General features: G+C 61.8%; 1 protein-coding gene across 2 annotated transcripts; it reads left to right on the forward strand.

Annotated features, from left to right (window-relative positions):
• The first annotated feature begins 98 nt into the window (after positions 1–98).
• Positions 99–24771, forward strand: LIMK1 (LIM domain kinase 1). 2 transcript variants are annotated; one of them, XM_059414706.1, is made up of 16 exons: positions 99–208; positions 1958–2054; positions 8105–8243; positions 8466–8575; positions 9623–9829; positions 14124–14229; positions 14320–14486; positions 15465–15648; positions 16383–16469; positions 16743–16874; positions 18243–18302; positions 18554–18619; positions 21350–21506; positions 22918–22973; positions 23209–23366; positions 23471–24771. In XM_059414706.1, exons 1-16 carry the CDS (start codon positions 154–156, stop codon positions 23631–23633), a joined length of 1944 nt encoding a protein of 647 aa, XP_059270689.1. In that variant the 5' UTR covers positions 99–153; the 3' UTR covers positions 23634–24771. The 2 variants fall into 2 exon arrangements, with proteins under 2 accessions (XP_059270689.1, XP_059270690.1); XM_059414707.1 differs by lacking the exons at positions 99–208; positions 1958–2054 and adding an exon at positions 4972–5027.
• Positions 24772–25087: the final 316 nt, after the last annotated feature.

Raw genomic sequence — 25087 nt, forward strand, 5'->3', positions numbered from 1 at the left:
GGAGCCCCGAGCCCACCCCGGCCCGGCCCGCGCTCTCCGCCTCCGCCTCCCGGGCCGGCGGCGGCGGCGGCTGCGGCTGCGGCTGCGGGCGAGCTCGCGGGGCCCGGGCCGCCCCCAGCCCCAGCCCGCCGGGCCCCGCCCCCCGCCGAGTGCATGAGGTTGACGCTACTTTGTTGCACCTGGAGGGAAGAACGTATGGGAGAGGAAGGTGCGCGGGGCGCGGGGCGCGGGCCGGGAGGGGCGCCCATCGGGGCCGAGCGGGCGGGGGCGTCGCGCCGGGGCAGCCGGGGCCCGGGGGGTGGGGGGAGCGGGCGGCCGGGAGGGGGCCGGGTCCTGCGGCCGCGGAGGCCGGGTCTGCCGCGAGGCCGCGCCCCTGCCTTCTCTGGGCTGAGTTCGCCCTTCCCGAGCCCTCCGGCCCCTCCCTGACTCGCTCCCACCCCGTTTCCCCCCGCTCGGCCCGGGCTGGGCCCCTCCTCCCTTTCATCCCCGCCTCCCCCTCCCCCGACCGACGACCACCCGGGAGGAGTCCCAGGCGCTGCCGGGCCGGCCCCGGCCTCCCTCCGCGTGCTCTGCCCACCCGGGTACTCGCACTGGGGCCACCCCCTTATCCTGTCTCTAAGCCAGCGGGGAAGAAAGGGGCTGGGAAAGCCGCAGCCCTGGGTCCGTGCCGCCCGCCCAGCTCCTTGACCTTGAGATGGGGGTGGGGGCTACGTGCCAAGCCTCAGTTTCCCCGTCTTTACGATTGGGGGCTGGGTACTTGGCCCCCGGTACTGGTGGTTGGGGCCGGGTTGAGAAGCCTCCTCCAGGGAGCCGTCGGCGGCGGTATCCCGGGGCCTCCACCCCCTCTCCCTGCACCAAACCCAGTGCCTGCCATCCGTCGTGGCTGGGAAGATGAGTCTCATCCTAGTCTCCTCTTCAGCCCCTTTCCCCTTCCTGGGGCCCAAGGATTGGCTTGCCCGACAGTTAGGGAATGAAGACCTCTGAGACTCCCTCCCTGGTGTCCCCTAGGGGTTTCCCCAGCAGCCATCACAGAGGCTCACTGGTCCAATCCAGGTCCCATTGATGCCAACTCCTCCAGCCCTGCCCTTCCCTAGGGCTCCTGCCAGCCGTCCCCAGGCCCTTGAAGGCCTGCTTGGAGCAAGAGCCCTTCTCACTGTCACCCCTCCCTACCTTTTGGTCCCTGCATCCTCACGGAGGGCCAGGCTGTGGCCTGGGAGCCTGGCTGTATGACAGGCCTGCCCCCTCCAGGACTCAGTCTCCCCATCTGTACAATGGGGACGAGTAGGTTTGGTGGGGGGGGTCCTCCAGGACCCACCCAGCTCCAAGGATACCAGGCCCTAGAATGACTAAGCACACCTAATGGCCGGCTTGAAGAGGCACCAGGCGTCCCCAAAGCAGGTGTCTGCGAGTGCCCAGCTCTAAAGCCCCAGGCCCTCAGAGGCCAAGGCACAGCTGAAACTCAGATGAGGCCAGCACCTCTGGGCTTCCTGCCTTTCTCCTCTTATAGGGGCTTCAGCTCTGGATACACCGTCCCAGCCCTGTCCAGTCCCTGCCCTTTTGAAGCTTCCTCTTTCTGGACAGCCAGGGGAGGAAAGAGGCCATGACAGGAGTGTCGCCTGCTGCCTTATCTCTAAATGCTGCCTCTTGCTTTCTCTGCTTTGACCTTGCTAAACAGGAGTCGCGGCAGGAGAACGCTGTTGCTGGAGAGTGGACATCCTGTCCTCCTCTTCAGTTGACAAATAGGGAAACTGAGGCCCGCAGAGGCCTAGCAAGTTAGCCAAGGTCTCAGTGAGACTCTCAGACCCACGTCCTTTCTCCTTCTGCTAGGCACAGCATCTGGGTGCTCTGGGTACGTGCAGGAGAAGGTGCCGGGTCCCCGTGGGGTGGGCCGGGCAGGCCGGACCTGCGCCAGACCACGCCTCCCAAGAGGGGCTGCTGACTGCCTGTGTCCTTGCAGGAAGTGAGCTGCCCGTGTGTGCGAGCTGCGGCCAAAGGATCTATGACGGCCAGTACCTCCAGGCCCTGAGTGCTGACTGGCACGCAGACTGCTTCAGGTAAGCCAGGCTGATGGGGGTGGGGGTGCCCCGAGCAAGGCCTGCCAGCAACCAGAGGCTGGCTCAGCGGTCCGGGAGACCTGGCTAGTCCCTCTGGCACCGTTTCCACCTGTGACTTTTAGCAAGTCTGTGGCCTCAGTTTCCCCACCTGTAAAATGAGGCATGGGGTCCCCAGGGGCCTTTCTGTTTTGTCATCCTAGATCTCTTAGGAGAGGAGAAGGGAGGCCTGCATATCCCCCCGTATTACTGAGGCCTTCTGGCACCTAGGCAGGGGGAGGCCATGGAAGGCCGTGTGCCCCTGCCTATGGGGTGTTCACACTCCAGAGGAGGGAGGATACAACCCAGGCTGGTTGTGAACAGGCACAGCCCAATAAGACCAGCCCCTTCCTCCAGGAAGCAGCTCCAAGCGTCAGAGAACAAGGTCAGGGCTGTGGCCAAGCACTGGGGACCCAAGCGTAGCCCAGCCCCCCAGCAGGACCATCCTGAGAGGCAGGTGCAGGGGATAGCCTTAGGGTTAGCCCTAGGGCCGGAACCGGGATCTCGAGACATGAGACATGCTGCGCGGGGAAGTATGGCAGGAAACAGTTCCAGGCGTTACGGCTCCCGGCAGGGGTGGAGGGTGACAGGACAGGGCCAGTCGGTGAAGAGCAGGGTTGGGGTGGGAAGGCATCCACCGCCCGCTTCAGGGGTTTATTTCCGCGGGCAGGAACCTCGGACAAGTTTGGTCTATTTGTTTTTTCTTTAAGAACAACGTCCAACATTTTCTGCAACTTAGCAAGGGCCTGGCATCCTTCTAAGGACTTTGTCTAATCAGATACTGTGTTGTCTCCGTTACTGGGGACACAGACGTTAATTCTCTCGACCAGTCACACAGCCAGCGATGATTCTGGCTGATGAGGCCAGAGGGGAGGCAGGCACAGGGCCCAGGGCTCCCGATCAGGGGTTCACAAAGGGGCCTTTGGGGACAAAGAGGGCTCTGGATAGCTGGAGAAAGCCACACGCACAGAGACAGAAATGGGAAGAGCTCATCTGGTTTGGAAAAGAGCGAGCGGGGGAGGAAGGTTGGGATCAGCCTGTGGCAGGACCTCAAGGCCAAGATAAGGCCCTTCCAAGGGCACGAGGGCGTCAGCCGAGGGTTTGCAGAAAGCAGGGGAGGGACGTGGGCGGAAGTGCTAGTGAAAAATGCCATCCCAGTGGGCAGATGGCGGTGACTTGGCAGGGAAGGGACTTCACAGTATTTCAGGGATCTCAGCTCATAAGGCCTGACCTAGGACAGCGACGACAAATGAAGAGAGGGGACAGTTCCCGCGAGCGACCACATTAGCCACTGTTTATCGGGTGTTTTTGACTTTACCCTTGACCCCGAACACCCCAGGTTTGAACTGCGCCGGTCTGCTTCCACGCAGATTTCTCTGCCGTTTGATACCAGAGGTGTCTTCTCTCCGTGATTTTCTTAGTAACGTTTTCTCCAGCTTGCTTTGCTGTAAGAATACGGTAGGTGCTCCGTATAACACAGGAAACCCGTGTTCATTGACTGTTGATGTTACGGGGCAGGCTTCCGGGCACCAGCAGGCCGAGAGCAGTGAAGTTTGGGGGAGTTGAAAGTTACTCATGGGTTTGTGGCTGTGTGGGCATTGGTGCCCCTAACTCTGGCATCGTTCGAGGGCCAGCTGGATGGCTTGAAGCCCTCACCATCCCCCTGTGAGGTACCACGACTTGTGCATTTACACACGACCACAGGGTAGAGCCTGTGTCGGCCTCGCCCCAAGTCACTGCAGAGGTGAAGAGGGGAGGGGCTCAGGAATGGGGACTGGGAATAGCAGGGGAGCATCTGAAGCCGCCTGGGCTTTTGCCCTGGGCGCTGGGGAGCGTGGCGCTCCTTCAGCTCCCTGGGAACCACGGCATCAGCATTCTCGCCTCCACACGTGCTCCTGGCCCAGTGGTCTGCGCTTCTCCCAACGGCCCCCAGACCTGAGCCAGGCCAGTGGTGTCCCCACCGCCGTGACAGTTAGGAAGCTCTGTCCGAGAGGAGTCACCGCGTGCCCAAGTCCCAAGGCCACCCGGCAGCTGGGCTCTGGACTCTTCTTGCTTTGTCCCTAGGAGCCTCTCGGGACCATGACGCGGGGCTGCCACCAGCTCCCGGGCCCCGAGTTCCTTGCCGTGGGAGAGTTGCACAGGCCCATCGCCTGCCTCTGGCATTAGCACAGGGGGTCACTGTCACCACAGGGCCCACTCCTTTCTCCGTTCTAGCTGTCCCACTTCCTGTGGGCCCCACCTCCCAGGAGGTCACGGCCAGACGGAGTGGTCCAAGCGTTGCTCAGGTCCAGCTGCTGGCCGGAAAGAGTCCGTCCCAGAAGCCAGCAGCCCTCCGGCCCTGGGGCCCCGCCGTAGCTCCGGTGACATCTCGGAGGCTGGGTGGGCTGCGCCCCCGGCGAGTAGGGGTGAGCACGCAGCAGGCACGCAGTTCAGAGCCCGGGCCAGGGTGCGGTCTCCCCCTCTCCGGGGAACCTTTCAGGCAGGGAGGACAGACCATTCGTGGAAGTCGACCTCTGTCCCCTTGGGAGCAACACCGGAAGAAGCAGCTGCTTTGGGGCTTGTCCCTGTCCCCAGGGAGTCCCAAGCATCCCTTGGTCCAGCCAGAGGCTAAGGGGCCTGAAGGGCAGTCTCCGAGGTGCACAGGGCTGAGGGCGGAGTGGGGGGCCCGCCTCCCTGCCTGCACCAGCAGAAGGCCCCCCAACGGCTTCCTGTTGTGGGCCTGGACCAAGTCCTCCTCAGCCTCCTCAGCCGCAGCCCTGCAGCCTCCTCCCCCACCATGTGGCCGCTCTGGCCCCACCCTCTGACCCTCTGCGGCCTCCAATCCTGAGGGCCTAGAGTAGGATGGGGAAGCAGCTGGCTGGGCCCACCCCCCCACGCTGCACCCCTGTGGCAAGGGATGCTGGCCCTGAGAAGAAGCCGCTTCCTCAGAGGAGCCAAGTAAGTGCAAATCCCCCTGCCCAACCCAGCCCACACCTCAGGCTGGGTGCCTGGTCTGAGGGCCCCCTGGGGCCAGAGGCCGCCCTGTGGGGCAGACCTACCTGGGAGCGGGCAGCTCCGGGGGCAGGAGAACTGAAACTCCTTGGTCACTGTTGGCCGCCTGTTGGGGGAGGCAGGCTGGCAGCTGTTGAGCCTTCCTCTGGCCCTTTGGTCCGGTCTCCCCGTGAGGCTGGTCCTCGGACTGTTTTTTTCTTCACCCCTGGTGTCCGGGGATGTGGCCCTGGCTGGAGGGCATCCCTGGGAGGAATGGACCTGTGCCTGCCTGCCCTCCAGCAGTTCCTCTGTCCGGCCCAGGGCCTTCTCTGCGGCCCGCAGTGCCTGGTGCTCCCCCCTGACATCCCTGCTGGAGGCAGCAGCAGGGGTGGGGTGCCCTTAAGAGCCCCCCCATTCCCTGCTCTGGCTGGTGGCCAGATACTAGTCTGAGAGGTGAAGAGATGGACAGGGCCAGGGGCTCCTCTGTGCCTTCCACATGCAGAGGTCCACTGAGGCCCTGAGTGCCGGCCCCAAGCTGCTCCCCTGTCTGAGGTGGAGACCCCCTCCGCAGGGGCAGTCTGGGATGCTCGGGGCGGACCCTCTCCAGGTTCAGTGTTCTGCAGGAACCACTTCTGTTCTCTCTGGGTCCAGCATTTGTGGACTTCTGGCATGGGACCTCAGAGAGCCCTTGGGGTGATGGCAGAGAGTGGGGGTGCCGGCCAGGGCTGGTGATGGAGGCTGCATGGGGGGCACTCCAGCCAGGTGACTGACTGAGTGGACTTCAAGGAAGTGGTGACCAGGGAGCCAAATGGGCTCCCAGTCCTTGGGGGAGTCAGCGCCCCATCTTCCGGGGCGACTACAGTGAGGAATGTTAGTGCGGGTGTGTAGGAGCTGGCCGGCTGGAGAGGAACATTCTCCTCCCCCAGAGGAAGGCAGCTGCCGGGAGCCCCCACCAGGCCACCCACCAGAGGCAGGCGGGGCCCTGCTTCCTGCAGCCCGGCAGCCCGCAGTGAGGGGGAGACTAATGTGGTGACATTGCTGTGACGCGCCGAGTGTCTAGCCGGTGGAAGGGCAAAGTGAATCACTCGCGGATGGCACAGGGCGCGCGGGCGGTGGGGGAGCCTCGCCAAGGTCACGGTGCGGGGCGCGCGCCCGCCTCTTCGCGGAGCCGGCTCCTCGGCTGCGCACCTTCTCGCCAGGCTGGGGGCCCCTGAGGGCGTGCACTGGGGATCCCCCTCCTCCTGGGTGGCCTCCTTCCAGGCCCCGAGCCTTCCGTGCCCCTTCGCCCACCCCGCGGTGAGATGCGCCCCCTAAGGGCGCCGGGGCCCCGGGGCCGGGTGTGCGGGGGCAGGAAGGGCTGGGGATGACGTCATGGCTCCCGGCCAGCGCTGCTTCCGCTGCCTCCTCTCTCGCCCCAGGGCGGTCTCCGGAGGCCTTCCCTCCCCCACTCCCACCTTTCCTAGGGGAGCTCATTGGATGCCCCCCCTTCCTGGGTGCACCCCCACCCGGGTGCTTCTGCACCCAGGCGCTTTGTGCCTTCTCCTCCTCGACCCTCAGCCCCCGGGCTGTGGTCCCCCAGCCCCTCCCCTCAGGCTCCCAGACAATGGGGAACTGGCTGGATCCTCTTAAAGGGACAGTGTCCCACCATTACTCTGGGTTGCCGCCCTCTCCCCCCTCTTCATCTGCCATTGCTAAAGAGCATCAGTGAGTGAGGTCACGCCATCAGGGGGCTGGCCGCAGAGACTGACGGTTCTTTGCCCCGCCGGGGACCGGGCGGTCTCACTCAGGTCCCCGTCTTTCCTCCCCTCCTCTCTCCTGGATTGTTCCCTTACTGGGACTGAGCTCTGAGCCTGGTCCCCTGTCCCTGCATGACCTTGGCACATGACCCAGCATGCTTAGAGGGCAGTGGAGGAGCCTGACAGATTGTCTACTCACTGCAGACTCTGACCCAGACGTACCTGAGCAGCCAGGACCCTCCGTCAGGCTCTCCAAAACCCAGCATGGCTCCTGGCTCTTGGGACATCATGTATTTCTGCAGTTGCTTGTCCTGACTTAGCTGAGCCCCTGGTCCCCATCCAGTTCACTTGGGTGGAAGGAAGCCAGGCATGTAGGTCCAGTTCCTGGCCTGTGGGATAACACAGGGAAGGAAGCAGAAAGCTTTCTCATTTCTCCCCAGGTCCTTTAAGGAGCCCCAGCTGGGCCTGTCCTGTATCCCCTCCTGGCAAAGCAGGAGGTCCCAGCCTTGATGACTGCACATCTGGGTGTCATACCTACGGTGTGACTGCTCCTCTGAGGGCGGGGGCCGGCGCTGGAGTCCTGGTTGAGCAGGGTTGAGCTGGCCCAGGCTGTGCCCCCTTCTTGGGACCTCAGCACCCAAGTGCTGGATAAGATCTAGGAATCAGGGAGCTCCTCTGTCTTCAGTGATGCTGGCTGGGGTCTGCCAAGCTACATTCTTGCCTTATATCATAGTGGAACAGGGAGGAGCTTTGCTTGGGGTTGTGGCACCCATCCCATGACCTTCAGCCATCTTGAGCCTCCAGAATTCATCTGCCTCATGGTGGCCAGTGTGGATTAAGTACATTGAGCCCAGACAGTGGGCAGGTGCCGGCTTTTGGTAGTTCTCCACAGCTCCCCCCAGGTCACGGCCATCCGCATCAGCCCTACCCGAGTCCCGGGTGCCCAGGTTCCATTTCCCCCTCCACCGGACTGGTGAGCACAAGAGCAAGTCGTTTGCCTTCCCTGGGCCATCTCCTTTGCATGACGAGGGACAGGAGCTCAGAAGTGAAGAGCACTTCTCACCCTGGGGCTGGCAGGTTGGCCAGGTGATCTGGTGCTCTGGAGGCAGAATGGCCATGGGTGGTTGTGCAGGCTGTGCACTGCACAGAGGCTTCTGGCTGAAGCCATCCCAGACTCCACCTGCTGAGCCCTGGGCCCCAGCACACGCTGTTTCTGCCCAAGGAAGGTGGCCCTTTTTCTCATTCTTACAGGGGCACCTGCTGTTGGGGAAAGGGGCCAGACTGAGTCCCTGTGCCTCTTCCCCCCAGGTGTTGTGAGTGCAGTGCCCCCCTTTCACACCAGTACTATGAGAAGGATGGGCAGCTCTTCTGCAAGAGAGACTACTGGGCCCGCTATGGAGAGTCCTGCCATGGGTGCTCAGAGCACATCACCAAGGGACTGGTCATGGTAAGCGCCCTCTCTGGTTCGCCTTTTCGCTGGTTCGGACTCTGCCCCCCCCCCCCCCCGGCCCTCTGAGCCCCTTGGTCTATCTGTGTGTCTCTGGAACCAGCATCCGAGAGCCAGCCAGTCGGGCCCCCAAAGTTGGCTCGGGGCTGTCCTTCCAAGGGGAGGAGCCGGAGGGGCGGAAGGGGCTGCTGAGCTGGGTTGTCTCCGCCACCCCCCTGCCAGGTGGCCGGGGAGCTGAAATACCACCCCGAGTGCTTCATCTGCCTCACGTGCGGGACCTTCATCGGTGACGGGGACACCTACACACTCGTGGAGCACTCCAAGCTGTACTGGTGAGTGCCCAGGCCCCCTCCAAGCCCGGGGTGCTCGTTCTGAGCCTCCTGCGCCAGCATCCTTTTCCTCCCCGCGTGGGGCAGGTGTGAGGACAAGTTCGGAAGTCACCGAGAGGACGCGGGAGTCACAGGGAGGTCGCGCCCCCCCCCCCCAGAAACCCGCTCTTCCACATCACAGGGGTGCAGTTCTGGTACGCACCCCACAAGCTCGGCCCAGCCCACAATGACCCCGAGTTCAAGGGTTTTGATCAAGGCTGCAGATCCTCCTGTATGAGGACCAGCCAGCAGAAGCGACACAAAGAGCAGAGTTGGAGGGGTCCCCAAATGTGGAGTTTCCATGCGTCCCCTGCACCTCGGAATCAGGACGTGTGACGCCCCCACATGCCTTGACATCACCAGAGTTTTTATTGGGGTCTCATTATGGAGGCACCATTGGTTGAGTCATTGGGCACGTGATCGAGCTTTACTCTTCCACTGCCCACCCTTGCTGCCGCCTCCAAGGTCGGGCTGGGTCCCAGGCCCACCATCTAGTCACGTGGTTGGTTTTTTCCTGGTGACTGCCCCCCACCCTGAGTCATCTGTTAACACAAGCTCAGGTATGGGCTGAGGGACACTTACATTCCAAAGATTCAGAGCCTCTTTCCCAGGAACCAGGACAGAGACCAGACCGATTCTTTATTCGATGGTGCTGATCAAGCTGGATTCCCCGGGCAGCATGGCTCAGTCCCAAATGGGCTTTTAATGACTTCCTCCTGAACTGGATTCATCCCCTGGCCTTTTCCTGGCCGGCTCACAAGCATGACAGTGGTAGACGAGCCCAGAATGACCGAGGGGGCAGGGACTGGGCTGGACATGCTCAGTTCCTGCTCCGGGCCTATGGGGCAGTTACGACCCTCCGGCCCCTCCTGCCCTGGGGAGCCGGAGGTGGGCAGGAGAGAAGAGCCTGGGGCGCGGGTAGAGCCTGGGGAGGCAGCGGTGATGCTGGTAGCTGTCCTCACACCCTTTTCTTCCCCCTCCTTGGGTCCCTGCCATCCATGGCCCTCGCAGTGGGCACTGCTACTACCAGACCGTGGTGACCCCCGTCATCGAGCAGATCCTGCCCGACTCCCCCGGCTCCCGCCTGCCCCACACGGTTACCCTCGTGTCCATCCCGGCCTCGGCTCATGGCAGACGTGGCCTGTCCGTCTCCATCGACCCCCCCCACGGCCCGCCGGGCTGCAGCACGGAGCACTCCCACACCGTCCGGGTCCAGGGGTGAGTCCGGCTTTGCCCGTGGGTGCTCTGGGTGGAGGGGGGTGGCGGGCTCTAGGGCTGGGAAGCATTTGGGCCACACAGAACCCAGCTCTGACAACCTGGTATGCCACATCCTTGGTCCACTCATTCCTTTAAAAACCACGACCAGCGTTAGATAAAATATTTTAAAACTTCTTTAGTCCATATGTCACCCAACAAGAAAGGGGAGTAACCAAGTCAAGGATAATGGATGCAGGGAGTCCGGGACAGACAGCAGAACCCCTGAAGACGGCCATGCCCTGAGGCCCAATTGAAATTGAGGCAACTTAAGCTTCAGTTTTTAAGTCCTTTTTTTGGCTGGGCCTCTGGAAGCCCTGACCGGCTCCAGAAAGCCAGTCCCATTAGACAACTCCTCCTCCATTAAGCTGAGATCCCAGAGGGCTCTCCGGGTATGGATGAATGAGAGACAGACCACACCTTCCATCAGTCCCCCACTCCCAGAACCGAAAGATAAACTGATTGGAGCCTGAATGGAAGGGGAGGGGGAAATCTCCTCCCAGAATTCATGAACTTGGGTTTGCAAACCAAATTCGGAGGCCTGGATGGCTCAGAAACTCCCAAGTCGCCAGGGTACAAGTTTCAAGTGCTTCCCCACTAGCAGTGTTTCCAGTCCCTGAAAGAATCAGATGCAGGTCCTTTCACTGAGTTTCCTGAGCTAAGTGTCCCAAGGAAGATGAGCAGTTCCGCGAAGAATCACTGAACGCATACGGAGGCGGGGCCTGTGAGGAACAGCCAGCCGAAACACAGGAAGGAGAACCAGACCTACAGAACCTCCAGGGACCGGGACGATTGGACACAATACAACATCAGTACGTTCCGTGTGCTGTAATCAGTAAGAGAGATTTGGAAGAAATGAGCAAAGAGCGAATAAATTCCAAGTAAATGGAAAAGAATCAAACAGAACCCCTAGGAACGAAATAACGGAAACCTCAATGCAAGGTTTTTAACGGTGGGGTAGGGCTTTAAGCTACTGAAGGGAGAGGCAGAGACCAACAGGATGAAAGCTGCGAAAGAGAGGTTAGGACCCGTGGAGGACAGAGGTTAGGACATAGGGAAGCCATTTGGGGTTCCAGGAGAAGCACGAGACGGTAGGAAGGAGGTGGTGTTTGAAGATACAGTGGCTGAGAACATCCTAGAACTATACCAATCCACGAACCTCCAGCCCAGTAAATCCCAAGCAGAACAAAAAGAAATCCAGCCGTGGGTCACGCCATCCCGTGGAACTACTGCGCCTGAGGTGAAAGAGAAGTCCTTAAAAGTGGCCACAGAGCCTGGGTGGGTCAGTCGGTTGAGCGTCTGAGTCTGGATTTCCACTCAGGTCATGATTTCAGGGTCGTGAGACGGAGCCGCACAGCGGGCTCCGTGTTGGATGCGGAGGTTTCCTGAGTCTCTCCCTCCCTCTCGCCCTGCTCACAAGCACTCTCTCTCAAAAAACATAAAAAATAGACATCTTCGAAGAGGGGCCACTGATTTCTCCACAGAGAGTGGGGAAGCTGGAAAGAAGCAGAAGGATGTGTTCGGTGCCCTGAGCCAAGAATAACCATCAGCCCAAGATTCTGTCCTTGGTGAAAGTAGTCTTCAAGAAGGGGGGAGAAAAAACGTATTCGGGCCGACAGGATTCAGGGAACCAAGATCAGCGATGGGCAGGTGGTCCCTAACCAGGGTTCTAAAGGATGTGGAAAAGGTGTGAAACGCAAGAAGGCAGATAAAGGAGCCAGCAGAGTTGGCCAGCCCGCTGTGTGACGCCAAGCAGCCCCCTGCCCTCTCTGGGCTTTGTACAGAGAGGCAGTTGGACACCTTGGAGCCTTCTAAGATGTCTCCTGGGCGTTGATGGACTCCTTGAGAAGTCACTAGTGGGCCTGGGAGCCAAGTGCCAGCTTCTGTGGCACCACCGCGAGGCATGGGTCAGGAGGGGGGAGGTGCTGGGTGCAGGATGCAAACGGTCTTAACCTTGCCTCTGCCTGTCCCCCCCCCCCCCCGCCTCGCGCCCCATGAACGCCAGCCAGGCCAGCAGCTGCCTCGTCTACAGCAGCGGGCAGACAGACTGGTGAGAGAGCTGGGGGAACCCCCAGACCAGCTGGTCTCTGGAAGCCAGGCAGGATTTTAGGAACAGAAAGCCAAGGAACGGCACTCCTCCTGCCTCCCTCGCCGGCGGAGCCTCCGCCAGCCCAGCCGGCAGCTGCTTTCCCGGCAGTTTCGGCCCAGACCACCACGCCCCTCGGAGGAGCCGCCCTGCCTGCCCAGAGGCTGCTGAGCGGATTTACGTGTTTGTTTTAAGCCCGCCCCCGTGGACCACTTCGCTTTTTGTCCGGCAGCATCGGAAGGAGAGTTCTGCATCTGTGCCCCAGCAGGAGATCAGGGGGAGGCAGGGAGGCTGGGGGATACACTTCGAAGACCGCATCCACAAGAAGACTGTATCGACGAAATAGACTCCCTTCCGAGTTTTTATCTGGAAATTTTCAAATTTACGGGATGTTCACTAATGGAACTTTTTGGCAGGGGGGCACATTTAGGGTATGCGTTTCTTTCTACATATGCGTATGTGTACATTGGACTGATTTATATTTACACATACACATACGTACGCGTTACTGTTAGAAAATTTACTAAGTGGCTCGAGATTCCGTTCCAAGCTCTACTGGCCCTTCTGCCCCCACCAGACACCTGACATGGTTCTACAAACAAGGGCGCTCTCCTGCCTAATTACCAATCGTGTCTCATCGCACAGTTACGACGCTAAAGAAATTGAGCACCGACGTGATACTTGGATCCACTGGCCAGCCCACGTTCATGTTTTACTGGTTTTCTCAACACCCTTAGGGCTACTTCCCTCCACCCAGCCTCCAGCACAAGACCATACATGGCGCTGAACCCGTGTGTCCCTTTCCATCTCTGAATCTGTGACAGTCCTCAGCTTTTCGTCGTCCTCCGTGAGCTGGACATTTACAAAGAGGACGGGCCAGCGGTTAAGCAGAACTCCCTCCATCCAGGTCTGGCTGACTTGGTGCTCTGACCACTTCGTCAGACTCAGGTTATGGGTTTTGACCTGATGCCGCGTCGTGATGCCGTGTCCTTCCTGCGGCCGCCGACCTGACCCACGAAGTCAGTAAAGCCCGCCGTTGATTCCTCGGTCAGAAGTACAGTCCTCTGCTATCCAGGATATTTTTTTTCCCTTTGAAACATCATCAATAAGTCATTTGTGAGATTTGAGTCTGTAAACCTCCTGCCCCCAGCAGCCTTTCCCCAGATGGTCTGGGCACCCGTGCAGGATTCTTGGCTGTCTCGCTTACTCCTGCGATGGCTACACCGCGGTGGTCCCCAAGTTTCTTCTTCCTCTCCCACGAATGACTTGGCTTTCCAGGGTAAGGGAGAGCTTCTCCCCCGTGTGAGACTATACCCTTGATGATGGAGAACTTGAACGAACCTTTTTCTTTTTGAGAGAGCGAGCACATACATGTGCACGAGGAGGGGGCGGGGGCCGAGGCAGGGAGAGAATCCCAAGCAGGCTCCACGCTCAGCACGGAGCCGACGCAGGACTCGATCTCACGACCCTGAGATGATCCGTGACCTGCGCGGAAACCGAGTCGGACGCTTAACCAAGTGCTCCACCCAGCCGCCCCCTTAGGAACTTTTGTCCCTCAAGTCCCCGGTCTCCTTTCCGTCCCACTGCCGGCCCCTTCCCCATCTCGGCGCAGAGACCGTGAACGTCCCTTAAAAAAGCTTGCGTGGAGACAAGGTAGCCGAGGGGTTCAGAGAAGCAGATAAATGTGGCAAACTGGCCGTTCCCCAGGTCCAAGCGTGGGTGCTGTCCTGCCTCCAGCCCGCGGCTGTGGCTCAGGGTGGGCTCCCGGCCCCTCCCTCTGAGTCTGCGGGAGGAGAAGCCTCTGCTTCATCTCGAGGGGCCGGTTTGGGACTCAGGAAGCCGATGGTTCCAGACCCGCAGGGGACTCCTCCTGGGGCACTCGTCTGCCTGAAACGCACCAGACAGTTGGAAGGATCCGTCTGAGCCTCCAGGACTAGAGCAGCAAATCCCACTTCTCTCCGCTTTCACAGCCACAGCCGACAACCGGCGTCGGTGACAGAATTCTTTCCCCCAAACCAGAACTGCCGATCTAGACCGCTGCCATCGGTCAGGCATGCCACAGAGAAAGTCGCTTCCTCCTCACCCCGGTCTGATCCCCTCCGCCTTGGTTTCCCATCAGGGCTCCGGGGGACAGGCAGGCAGGGGTCTGACCACTCCTCTCTCTACCCCCAGGGTGGACCCAGGCTGCATGAGCCCGGACGTAAAGAATTCCATCCACGTCGGAGACCGGATCCTGGAAATCAATGGCACGCCCATCCGGAATGTGCCCCTGGATGAGGTGCGGGTCCCGGGTCCCGGGTCCCGGGAGCAGGGTCGGGGCTCCTCCCCCGCCTCGGACTCAACCCATCTGCCCACCCGCTCTCCCCAGATTGACCTGCTGATCCAGGAAACCAGCCGCCTGCTGCAACTCACCCTCGAGCACGACCCCCACGACACACTGGGCCATGGGCCAGGGCCTGAGCCCAGCCCCCTGAGCTCCCCAACTCCCACTCCCAGTGGGGAGGTGGGCAGCTCTACGCGGCAGAAGCCTGTCCTGTAAGTCAGCCCTGTGCCATGTAACTGGAAACCAGGTCTCGGGGGATGGGGCCTGGTCCCTGCTCTCGAGGCTCCCCTAGTCTGGTGGCCGAGTGTGCCTTGCAGAAAAGCAGGCCAGTCGGGGGTGCAGAAGGCTAAGACAGGAGAAGGGTCATGAGAGGTGGGAGAGGGGCACAGCTGCCCCGGCTGGGGGTTACGGAGTGCTCCAGGGGGGACCAGCACCCTGGCTTCAGGGAGGATAGACAGGTAGCTCAGGACAGTGGGAGCATCGAATGTCTTTGGGAGTGTTCTAGAGACGCGCTGGTTCCCTGCGCACCAGGTGCCCGAGCCCAGAGATGGCTCACAGGGCCATGGCAGGGGCCCAGGCAGGCGGTGCAGGAGCCCCAAACTCTCGAAGGGAGGGGGAGCACGAGGAAGAAACCCAAAGGCAGCCTGGGTCCTCACAGCACACACCGTGAGGCCTGCTCAGGACTCCGGGCAAAGATTTTGGGGGAAGGGGCACCTCCTGGGGAAATCGCACGTACTCTGAGAGTGGTGGTGGGGAAGGGCTGTGGTTCCTGCTTGTCTGAGTTTGCCTGGAGGCCTCGCTGGCCCGGGGAGCCACTCACACGGCAGGGCTACAGCACCCGGCCAGGCTATCTGGCTCCACACCCCAGGGCCTGGCGCCCGAATGCTGGGAGATGAAGCCCCTGACCTCCGGTCCCCCGGCAGAGAAGGCCGAGGGCAGACGGTGCTGCAGAGGCACCTGCAGGATAGCAGGCCTAGGACAGGGCCCTGGGTACCGGGTCAGGATGGGGTGAGGGCCGTACGACCACCCAGGGGGGCCGCCCCGTGCCACGCTCTCCCGCGCTGGGGTGGGGGTGCTGACTGCGTGCAGTGCACGGGCGTGGATGGGAGCGTGGCAGGCAGGAGGGGTCAGGGCTGAGGCCTGGTGCCTGTGTGCCCCGGGAACACTGAGCCCCGCGTGCACCTTCCCAGGAGGAGCTACAGCATCGACAGGTCTCCCGGAGCCGGCTCCCTGAGCTCCCCGGCCTCCCAGCGCAAGGACCTGGGGCGCTCCGAGTCCCTGCGCGTGGTCTGCCGGCCACACCGCATCTTCCGGCCGTCGGACCTCATCCACGGGGAGGTGCTGGGCAAGGGCTGCTTTGGCCAGGCCATCAAGGTACGGGGTGCACCTGTGCGGGGATGGGGGCGGTCCCGGTGAGACCTGTCCGTCCTGCCTCCAGGAACGCACAGTGGAAGGGGCACCCAGCTTCCAGACTCCCTGGCCCATACTCTCATCCGGCCGGGCTTCCCTGAGCTGGTTAGCAGGACGGGGGGACCCACTTCAGGGAGACCCAGAACTGTATGTGGAGGACATGGTTGGAAGATGGGGGGAGGGATCCAGAAGGGTCCTTCCGGGGCCCTGCACCGAGCCTGAGGCCAGCCTCAACTGCTTACCCCTTCCCACAGTCCCCCAGGAGAAACCCTTGGCTCTGATGTCCCCTGACTATGACAGGGCTGGAAGGTTCAGGATCCTGCAGAAGGTGCCCTGTGCCTGGTCCCCATCCCGGGGGACGGGAGTCCCTGGTAGAGCCGCCAGTTGACCTCCCAGCGGAGCCGAGGAAAGAGGGCTGGGCTCTGGGTCGGGCGGTGCTGGACCTGAACCCCAGCCACCCGCTTTCCCTCCTGCTGGGTGACCTCGGGCTCTCAGGAAGCCTCATCCGTGAGGCGGTCGATAAGTCCCGCCCCTCGGGGGTTGGGGACATCCCCTGAAATGCCCATGAAAAGCTTCAAGCCGGGTGTGTCCGTCTCCCCTGCAGTTTTGGGGAGCAGCTGGGCCTCCTGCACGGTGAGCAGAGAGCAGAGCCTCTGTCTGCCGGTGCTGAGTCTCTGTGCCTCGGTGTCCCCACACAGGTGACACACCGGGAGACGGGCGAGGTGATGGTGATGAAGGAGCTGATCAGGTTCGACGAAGAGACCCAGAGGACATTCCTCAAGGAGGTCGGCAAGCGGACCCGCCCCGCCCTTCCCCAGACTTCTCTGTCGAGGGGGCGGCACGGGGTTCCGGGAGGATGAGACACTCAAGCCACAGGCTGGAAGAAGAGAAAGTGTCTCCCCTGGAGAATGAGGCGGGCAGGGGCATCGCTGGGGGGTGGGTGCAGCCCTCGCAGACCTCACGGGGACCAGACGGGTGGGGACTCTTCCACCTCCGGGACCGGTGGGGGCCTCTGGAGGGGCAGCGCCCCAGGCCTAGCCTATCTCTCCCACCACCAGGTGAAGGTCATGAGATGCCTGGAGCACCCCAACGTGCTCAAGTTCATCGGGGTGCTCTATAAGGACAAGAGGCTCAACTTCATCACCGAGTACATCAAGGGCGGCACTCTCCGGGGCATCATCAAGAGCATGGTGAGCGTCCAGATCCTGCCCGCTCCCCGCCCCACCCCCGCCACCAGCACCCCGGGCCCTGGGCGGGCGGCTGCTCTCTGGGCCCCCCAGCCCCTTCAGTGATTCTGAATCAGACAGGGAGACGGGGAACCGCCCACTCCCACCTAAAGCAGAGGTCCAGAGTGGGCAGCAGCTCCTCCGAGCGGACACACAGGCTGTTTTGGGGTGGCCATCCTGTGGACCCCCGGCTTGACCCCACCCGGGCCCTGGGTAGCCGGACCCAGCCTTACCTGTCTGGGCTGGGGGTGGAACCCCTCAGGAGAGGCACCTTTGTGCGGTCCCCATGGGGGGGCTTTTATACTGTTTACTATGTTCTGCGAAATTCGGAACTTTCTTTAAGGGCTTGAAGAAAAACTGCAAATCCAAACTGAAAACAGATTTAGGGAGGAGCCGGCAGCACCCCGGTGCTCGCGGATGGCGCCCCGCCTTGGTGTCCCCCCCCCCCCACCACCACCGAGACCGAGCGGTCCTGCTCCCCGGATGCCTCCCCCTCCTCAGGCTGGGTCCCTGCAGGCCAGGCCCCTAACAGGTGCACCTTCCTGGAAAGGGTGCTCTGGTCAAGTTCAGTTTGGAAATGCCGAGCTACACCCTCTGGGCCTTCCTCACTGCACACCCGTCTTTGATATGCTTCAGTGTCCTCACCCCGCAAAGCAAGGTCCCCGGCAGTGGGGAGAACCAAGCATTTCCCCGGAGGATCTGAGCCCAGAGCCCTGTTCGCTGGTGCCCCGTAGGCATTCTCATTGGGCACGTCTGTCTGCCCTTACAGGAAAGCAGGTTCGGATTTTCGAAAAACCTGAAAGAACAGGATTGTGTTGAAGATAGAAGATGGTGTTTTTTTTTTTTTCCTCCAAAGAGAGGGGTCAGGAGTCATAGAGGAATATTCCCCGCTTTGTGTTTGAAATCCCATAGTGGAGAATGATGTGGGTTTTTTTGTTGTTGTTTGTTTTGGTTTTTTTTTTTTTTTTAAGATTTTATTTATGTATTTGACAGAGAGACATCACAAGTAGGCAGAGAGGCAGGCAGGGTGGTGGGAAGCAGGCTCCCCGCTGAGCAGCGAGCCCGATGCGGGGCTCGATCCCAGGACCCCGAGATCATGACCTGAGCTGAAGGCAGAGGCTTCATCCACTGAGCCACCCGGCGCCCCGAGAATGATGTTTTCGAGTTTTCCAGACACACCCCTTCGATGCGGACAGACGTGGGTGCCAGAGAGTGGGGAGGGGGGCGGTCACGGGACTCGCCGGGACGCTCGCTGCCCTGGCTGATCTCTCTCACCCGACCGTCCGCCGCCGTGGCCCCGTTGCCCAGCCTGGCCCTTCTCTTCCCCCACAGGACAGCCAGTACCCGTGGAGTCAGAGGGTGAGCTTTGCCAAAGACATCGCTTCAGGGATGGTGAGTAGGCTCGGGGGGGGGGGGGCTGGTGAGCTGACCCCACTTGTACCAAAACTCTGTCCCACTAACCTAACTCTTTACTGGAAAGTCAGAGGCAGAAGCTGTCAGAAAGCTCTGAGAGCAAGCAGAGGGCGTCAGCGGGGGGACGGGAGGAGCACCCCTCCCTCGTCTGAGTGGGGGGAGCCAGGGCCGGGCTGGGCTGAGCTCCCTGGGCACAGCGGCCCCCTGACCTCCGTGCCCCCTGCCCCCAGGCCTACCTTCACTCCATGAATATCATCCACCGGGACCTCAACTCCCACAACTGCCTGGTCCGAGAGGTGAGCAGCCTGGGTCCCGGGGAGGGAGGACACCCCCCCCGCCGCCACCCCGCACACTCCTGGCCTCGGGAGGCCTTGCAGGGACGGCGATCCTGGCTTGCCTCCTCCACGCCTCCTCTGGCTCACGGGGAAGCAGTGCCAGGCCGCCGCCAGACCCGGCGCGGCCATCTGCTTGGACCGTGGCTCCCGGTTGTTGGGAGGCTCTGATAAACGGATAAAGGAAAAAGTGATGGGTAACCCGTGACGGCTCGTGAGCACGGCTGTCGCCAACACAGCCCACGGCACAGCGACTGGGCCTGCTGCACGCAACGCCAACAACCCCGGATCTGGAGGGAGGCCTGGGTGTGTGGGTGGGCGTGGTCAAGGCCGGCTTCCCAGAGGCTGGGGGGTGGGGGGCACGCACTGAAGTCAGGAAGTGGGGGTTGCGGAGGGGCTGCGAGCCCAGGGTCTGAGAGGTGGGGATGGAAGGGACCATAGGCCCCATAGCGGGGGGTGACCGACCATGCCCAGCTAGAGACGGGGCTCCCTCGTTTCCTGGGGGAACCATAGCCTGGATGTGGCTGAAACGCACTCGCAGGGTTCAGGAAGCAAAAAGTCCCAAAACCAGGTGCTGACAAGGTGGGCTCCTCCTGGAGACTCTGGGGGAGGATCTGTCCCGTGCTTCTCTCCCGGCTCCGGAGGCTGCTGGCACTCCTTGGCCGGCAGCCACATCATTGCAGCCTCTGCCAGAGACTGACTTCTCACGGTGTGTCCTCTTCGTACAAAGACAGCAGGCCCTGGATTTAGGGACCCCCTCCCCACCGATCTAGTATAATCTCATCTGAACTGGTAGCATCTGCAGAAGTCCCGTGTCCAAACACAGTCGATCTGACGTTCTAAGTGGACATAAATTTGGAGAAGGAAACTCTTCATCCCACTAGGCAGGTTGAGATCCAGGCGTGGAGGAGGCAGTTTCTCCAGGCAGGTGTTTGCTGAATGAACTCAGCACAAGAAGGGTTTCAGGCACCGGCAGTATGACATTGGGGAAGCTATGAGCTGGTTGCCGTAGAGTCCGTGCGGTTGGGGGGCAGGGGCGGTTGTCTCAGCCCACTGGGAATTTCCCGGAGGCTCTGGGGCCACCTGCACTTGGAAAGTGGCAGAAAGCTGAGCACCGAGGTGGGCGGGGCTGTATCCACGGGACTCACACTGCCCCTGCTGGTGATGAGCGTCACTGCAGGGCTGAGCCCCTGTGGCCTGCAGGGCCTGGAGAGGGTGACCGACACCCGCAGCAGGGGGCATCCCTTGAGGATGAGGATCCCTTGAGGATGAGGATCCCTTGAGGATGAGGAGTTGTGAGCTCCCCGCCCGCCATCCCCAGAATCCATCTCTGCACAAAGCAGAACTTCTGCCCACCATCTGGGGCCTCTGAGGATCCACTGGTCACCCTTGGCTGGTCAGCCTTCGCTGTTTCCCACTGCAGGGTCTGGGCGGCTATTGTATCATTAGTCCCTGGGGGGCCCCTCAAAAGTGGAGGCCTGCACAGAGGGATGGGGCTGGAAGGAGCCCTTGAACGATCCTGGCAGACCCTGCCTGTGCTCAGCCCCTCCCTTGCTTGCTGTCCTTGTACAGTGTCCTCTAGGCAGCTGTCCGCATTCGTGTCACTCCTAGAGGCGACACAGAGTCCTTCTCTTAAGAGTTAGCCTGGTCCTGGGGCGCCTGGGTAGCTCAGTAGGTTAAAGCCTCTGCCTTCGGCTCAGGTCATGGTCCCCGGGTTCTGGGATCAAGCCCCGCATCCGTCTCTCTGCTCAGCGGGGAGCCTGCTTCCCTCTCTCTCTCTGCCTGCCTCTCCACCTACTTGTGATCTCTCTGTGTCAAATAAATAAATAGAATCTTTAAAAAAAAAAAAAAAAAGAGCCTGGTTCTAAGCCCCCCCTGGCCGGGGCCGCGGCCTCCCACTCTGGGCCCACTCCTCAGTGTCCGGGCACCATGGCCAATCCTGGTGCTGGCACAGAGGGTCCGTTAGAGGACCTCCCCAGCGCCCTGACTTGTCACCGGTGCCCTGGGGTGCCCCCCAGCCCTTCAGGGGGGCCCTTCCCTGGTTTTCCATCTTTTTTTTTTTTTTTAAGATTTTATTTATTTGACAAAGAAAGAGATCACAAGCAGGTAGAGAGGCAGGCGGTGGGGGTCAGGGGGAAGCAGGCTCCCCACTGAGCAGGGAGCCCGATGCCGGGCTCAGTCCCAGGACCCTGGGATCATGACCCGAGCGGAAGGCAGAGGCCCATCAACTGAGCCATCCAGGCGCCCCCTGATTTTCCATCCTGCGGGGTAGACACAGCAGTCAGCATCTCCACTCCGCAGGGTTCGGGGCGTACAGGGGCTTCCTGCAAACCTCAAACAGTGGAGCTGACCGGCTGGATGGCCTCGGGCAGCTTTCTTAACCTCTCTGGGCCTGAGTAATAGCCTGTGTGAAGTCGGTGTGAAAATAACCTCCCCAGATTGCTGGAGGGAGGAGTAAGAGACAAAGCTATCCCTGGCAGAGCAGAGCACCTGGGTCTTGAAGGGGAGCCACCACCGTCCCCATGCAGCCCGGCGGCCCTGGCACCCTGACAGGGCGGGCACAGTACTCCCAGGCCCCCAGGAGTCCGGGGCATGTCCTCGGAGCCGGCGGCGGACCGGTCCCGACCGGGCGTGGGGTGGGCTGGTGGTGCCGGGAGCCTGTCCCAGCGTGGCCCTGCTTCCTCATCACCCTAGAACAAGAACGTGGTGGTGGCCGACTTCGGGCTGGCCCGGCTCATGGTGGAAGAGAAGACCCAGCCCGCGGACCTGCGAAGCCTCAAGAAGCCAGACCGTAAGAAGCGATACACGGTGGTGGGTAACCCATACTGGATGGCGCCCGAGATGATCAACGGTGAGTGGGCGCCCCCCCCCCAGTCCCCGGCCTCCGCTTCCTCCCCTCGGCTCCCTCCTCGCCTCCTGCGACCCGTTCCCTGTCCCACTGTAACAGATCGCCCCCCGCGTGGCTTGGAGACCAAGTTACCACTAGTCCCGGGAGTGGGAAGTCCACGTCGGTCTCGGGTGTCAGCTGGGCCGGGTTCCTTCTGGAGGCTCGAGGGGAGAACCCCTTTCCCTTCTGGCCTGTACAGGCTGCCTCCGTCCCTTGGCCCGAAAGGCCCCTTCGCCGACAAAGGCTAGGACCCTGGCCCCTTCTCTGACCTCTGTCCGTTGTCAGGTCTCCTTCCTTGCCTGCGTCCCTCATAAGGAACGTGGTTGTACCGTCCTCTGTCCACGCCCAGATCCTGAGCTTAATCAAATGAGCATGTCCCACGCAAGGCGACATCTCCACGGGGCCCAGGGAGTAGGTGGTGGGGCCCCTCTCCTGCTCCATTTCTTTTTGGTCAGGCCCATCACCCAGTGCCCCATGTGTGGCCTCACGGCGTGCTATAAAGTCCCCGCGCGGGCAGGTGCACACACGGGGTCGGGATGGCCAGGGGATGGGGCCCCTCAGCGCAGCACCACCCACGTCCCGGCCCGCTGGCAGCCTGCAAGACGGGGCTCGCTCCCTGCTTTTAAGGGGGTCTGTGAGCATCCGCTGAGGAGCTGAGGCTTGTAAACTAGTGAGAATCGGACATGGGGGAGCAGCTGTACGGGTCGTTAATGTCGCGTGGTAGACAGTCGCACGCCGCACGTCACAGCTGAAGAACCCAAGCCTCAGAGAGCCTGTGCCCATCCCCGGGGCTGCCGTCAACAGACTTCCACCAGCTGGCCGGCTTAAACAACAGAAATGAATTCTCTCATAGTTCTGGAAACCCAAAGTCGGAAATTCAGGAGAGCCGTGGGCCCTCCAGGGATCTGAGGGGAGAACCCACTCCCGGCTGCCGGGAGCTGTCTCAGGCTTGTGGCCCCCGCCGCCTCTCCTGTCTCCTCTTCCTCCTAAGACCCTCATAACGGTGCTTAGAGCCCACCCAGATAACCCAGGATTCTCTCGTTTCCAGGTCCTTAGCAATCATATGGTCAAAGACCTTATTTCTAAGAGAGCAGGGGTCATCCGTCCCGGATATCCATGTCACCCGACATGGATATATTTCGAGGCCACCATGTGGTCCATGACTTGCCTAAAGTCACAGCTGGTCAGTGGTCAAGCCCTGCCCAGGGCTCTCATTCTCATCCCCCAAAGGTTTGCGCAGACCTGGTAGGGTTGGGGGGGTAAGGGGGCAGAGCCTAAGCCCTGGTCCTGTGGACACCGCTAGCGTCCCCTCCTGGCCCCGGCCGCCTGGTCCCTGAGCCAGCCTCGCCTGCTGACAGCCGGTCTCTCCACCCAGGCCGCAGCTACGATGAGAAGGTGGACGTGTTTTCCTTTGGAATCGTCCTGTGCGAGGTAGGTCCGGGGGGCGGGCGACAGTCGGCATCAGGCTTGGTGGCTCCGGTCCACCCCCGACACTCCCGGGGCCCGGGCTGGAAGTCTGCAGGAGCCGCCCACAGCAGCTGTACCCCTGGGGGAGTGTGGTGGCCTGGCACCTGCTCCCAGCCACCGGGGCACCCCCTCCACCCCCACCCTGCCCCGGCCAAGCCCTCCACTACCCTGGGTAACTGCTGGGCCTTGCGCTGGACAGATCATTGGGCGGGTGAACGCAGACCCCGACTACCTGCCCCGCACCATGGACTTCGGCCTCAATGTGCGAGGCTTCCTGGACCGTTACTGCCCCCCGAACTGCCCGCCGAGCTTCTTCCCCATCACCGTGCGCTGCTGCGATCTGGACCCTGAGAAGAGGTCAGTGTAGCCTGGGCTCCCCAGGGAGGGGCAGCCCTAGGGGTGGGCCCCGTCCCCTCCGGGGCAGAACCCAACACCCCCTGCCCCCGCCTGTGCCCCCTCAGGCCTTCCTTCGGGAAGCTGGAGCAGTGGCTGGAGACCCTCCGCATGCACCTGGCCGGCCACCTGCCGCTGGGCCCGCAGCTGGAGCAGCTGGACAAGGGCTTCTGGGAGACCTACCGGCGCGGCGAGAGCGGACTGCCTGCGCACCCCGAGGTCCCCGACTGAGCCCGGCCCACCCAGCCGCCCCCATCCCCACCGCCGGCACCGCTGCTCCTCTGCGGGTCCTGGCGGGGTGCGGAGCCCCCAGACTCCTCCCTGGCGCCGGGCCCTGCCTTGCCTTCTCCTCCCCTGCGGGCCGAGGCCCCGGAGCTGGCCTGGCTGCGCGCACACACAGTCACCTCGCCCTGCCTTACCTCCGCCGCGGTGGGGCCGCCCCCTCTCGCTTCTCCTTGCATGAGCCGGAGGGCCCGCGTGAGTCCAGCCCCATCCTGCACCCTTCCGCGCTCCCCCCAGCCGTCCTGTGCACCCCCACCCGTCTGCAGCGCCTCTGAGGCTGGACTGGTAGACGCCTCCCACCGCCCGGATAGGCAGGGGAGGGCGCGGAGTGAGGGAGAGGCCCCGCGGCTGGGGTGCGTCGCCCCCGGGGGTGTCTCGTAGCCGGAGGTATCCATATTTACTCAAACCCCCGAAGGCGGAGAGGTCTGCCCCTGCAGGATGGAAACCCCCGGTCGCTCAGCCGCAGGCCTCTCTTGGCTTTGGGTCTCTTCGTGTCTTTCTTGAAGCCACTTTAGTGAGAAGCAGGTACCAGGCCTCAGGGTGAAGGGAAGGTCCGCGGGGGACAGGGGAGTCGGGGCCCCGGGTCAGAGCTGCCGGGCGGAGCCCCAGAGGGACGCTGGGCAGAGCGGACGAGGCAGGTGTCCACCAGCATCCCCGCCCCCGCAGTTCATCTCAGTACCCCCCCCCGGGGGGGGGGGGCTTCTCCCCAGGTGTCTCCCTCCCCCCATCCCCCTCCCCCGCCGTGGCCCTCTGTCCTCTGGGTTCTTTCTGTGTAATCTATTTTTTAAGAAGAATTTGTATTATTTTTTCATACGGCCGTAGCAGCTGCTGTCGGGGGGGGCTTGGGGTTTTATTTTTCTGGCGGGCGGGGGTGGGGGGGCCATTTTGTCACTTCGCCTCGGTTGAGCATCTAGGAAGTATTAAAACTGTGAAGCCTTCTCAGTGCACTTTGAACCTGGAAAACAATCCCAACAGGCCCATGGCATTACGAGGCCAGGACAGGGGACACGTCCCCTCCGTCCGGGAACCGTGATGTCTAAGGAACACGCATCCAGACTCAGAACAATAAAATAAATTCCATACTCCCCACGCGGATTCCCCGTCGCCGTGTGTGTCTGGGGCCCCAAGGAACCGGGAACGAGTAGCACTTTGTGACAGAAGCCCCGAGGGAAGACCAAAGAGGAACGCGGGTGGGGACAGCTGGCAGGGCGGGAGTGGGGGGCAGGGGCGGCCCCCCCAAAATGGAAAGTTCTCCAAAGCTGGGTTTGGGAGCCGGGAGGACGAGGTACCAGGGAATGTATTGCTTTCACGGACTAAGAAATGTTCTTCCTACGACATTAAGGGGTTCAGTCAGGAAAGGTCACCGGCTCTTTCACATGGAGAGGCTTTCGATAGAAGGCTGC

The sequence above is a fragment of the Mustela nigripes genome, chromosome 11, assembly GCF_022355385.1.
Source record: "Mustela nigripes isolate SB6536 chromosome 11, MUSNIG.SB6536, whole genome shotgun sequence".
Classification (NCBI taxonomy): Eukaryota; Metazoa; Chordata; class Mammalia; order Carnivora; family Mustelidae; genus Mustela; species Mustela nigripes.

Bases quoted from the DNA above. Each gene is read 5' to 3' on its own strand.
- LIMK1 (XM_059414706.1), top strand. From the start codon at position 154: ATGAGGTTGACGCTACTTTGTTGCACCTGGAGGGAAGAACGTATGGGA. The intron at 2,055-8,104 runs GTAAGCCAGGCT...TCTTCCCCCCAG, and splicing joins TGGCACGCAGACTGCTTCAG to GTGTTGTGAGTGCAGTGCCC. The intron at 16,875-18,242 runs GTGAGCGTCCAG...CTTCCCCCACAG, and splicing joins GGGGCATCATCAAGAGCATG to GACAGCCAGTACCCGTGGAG.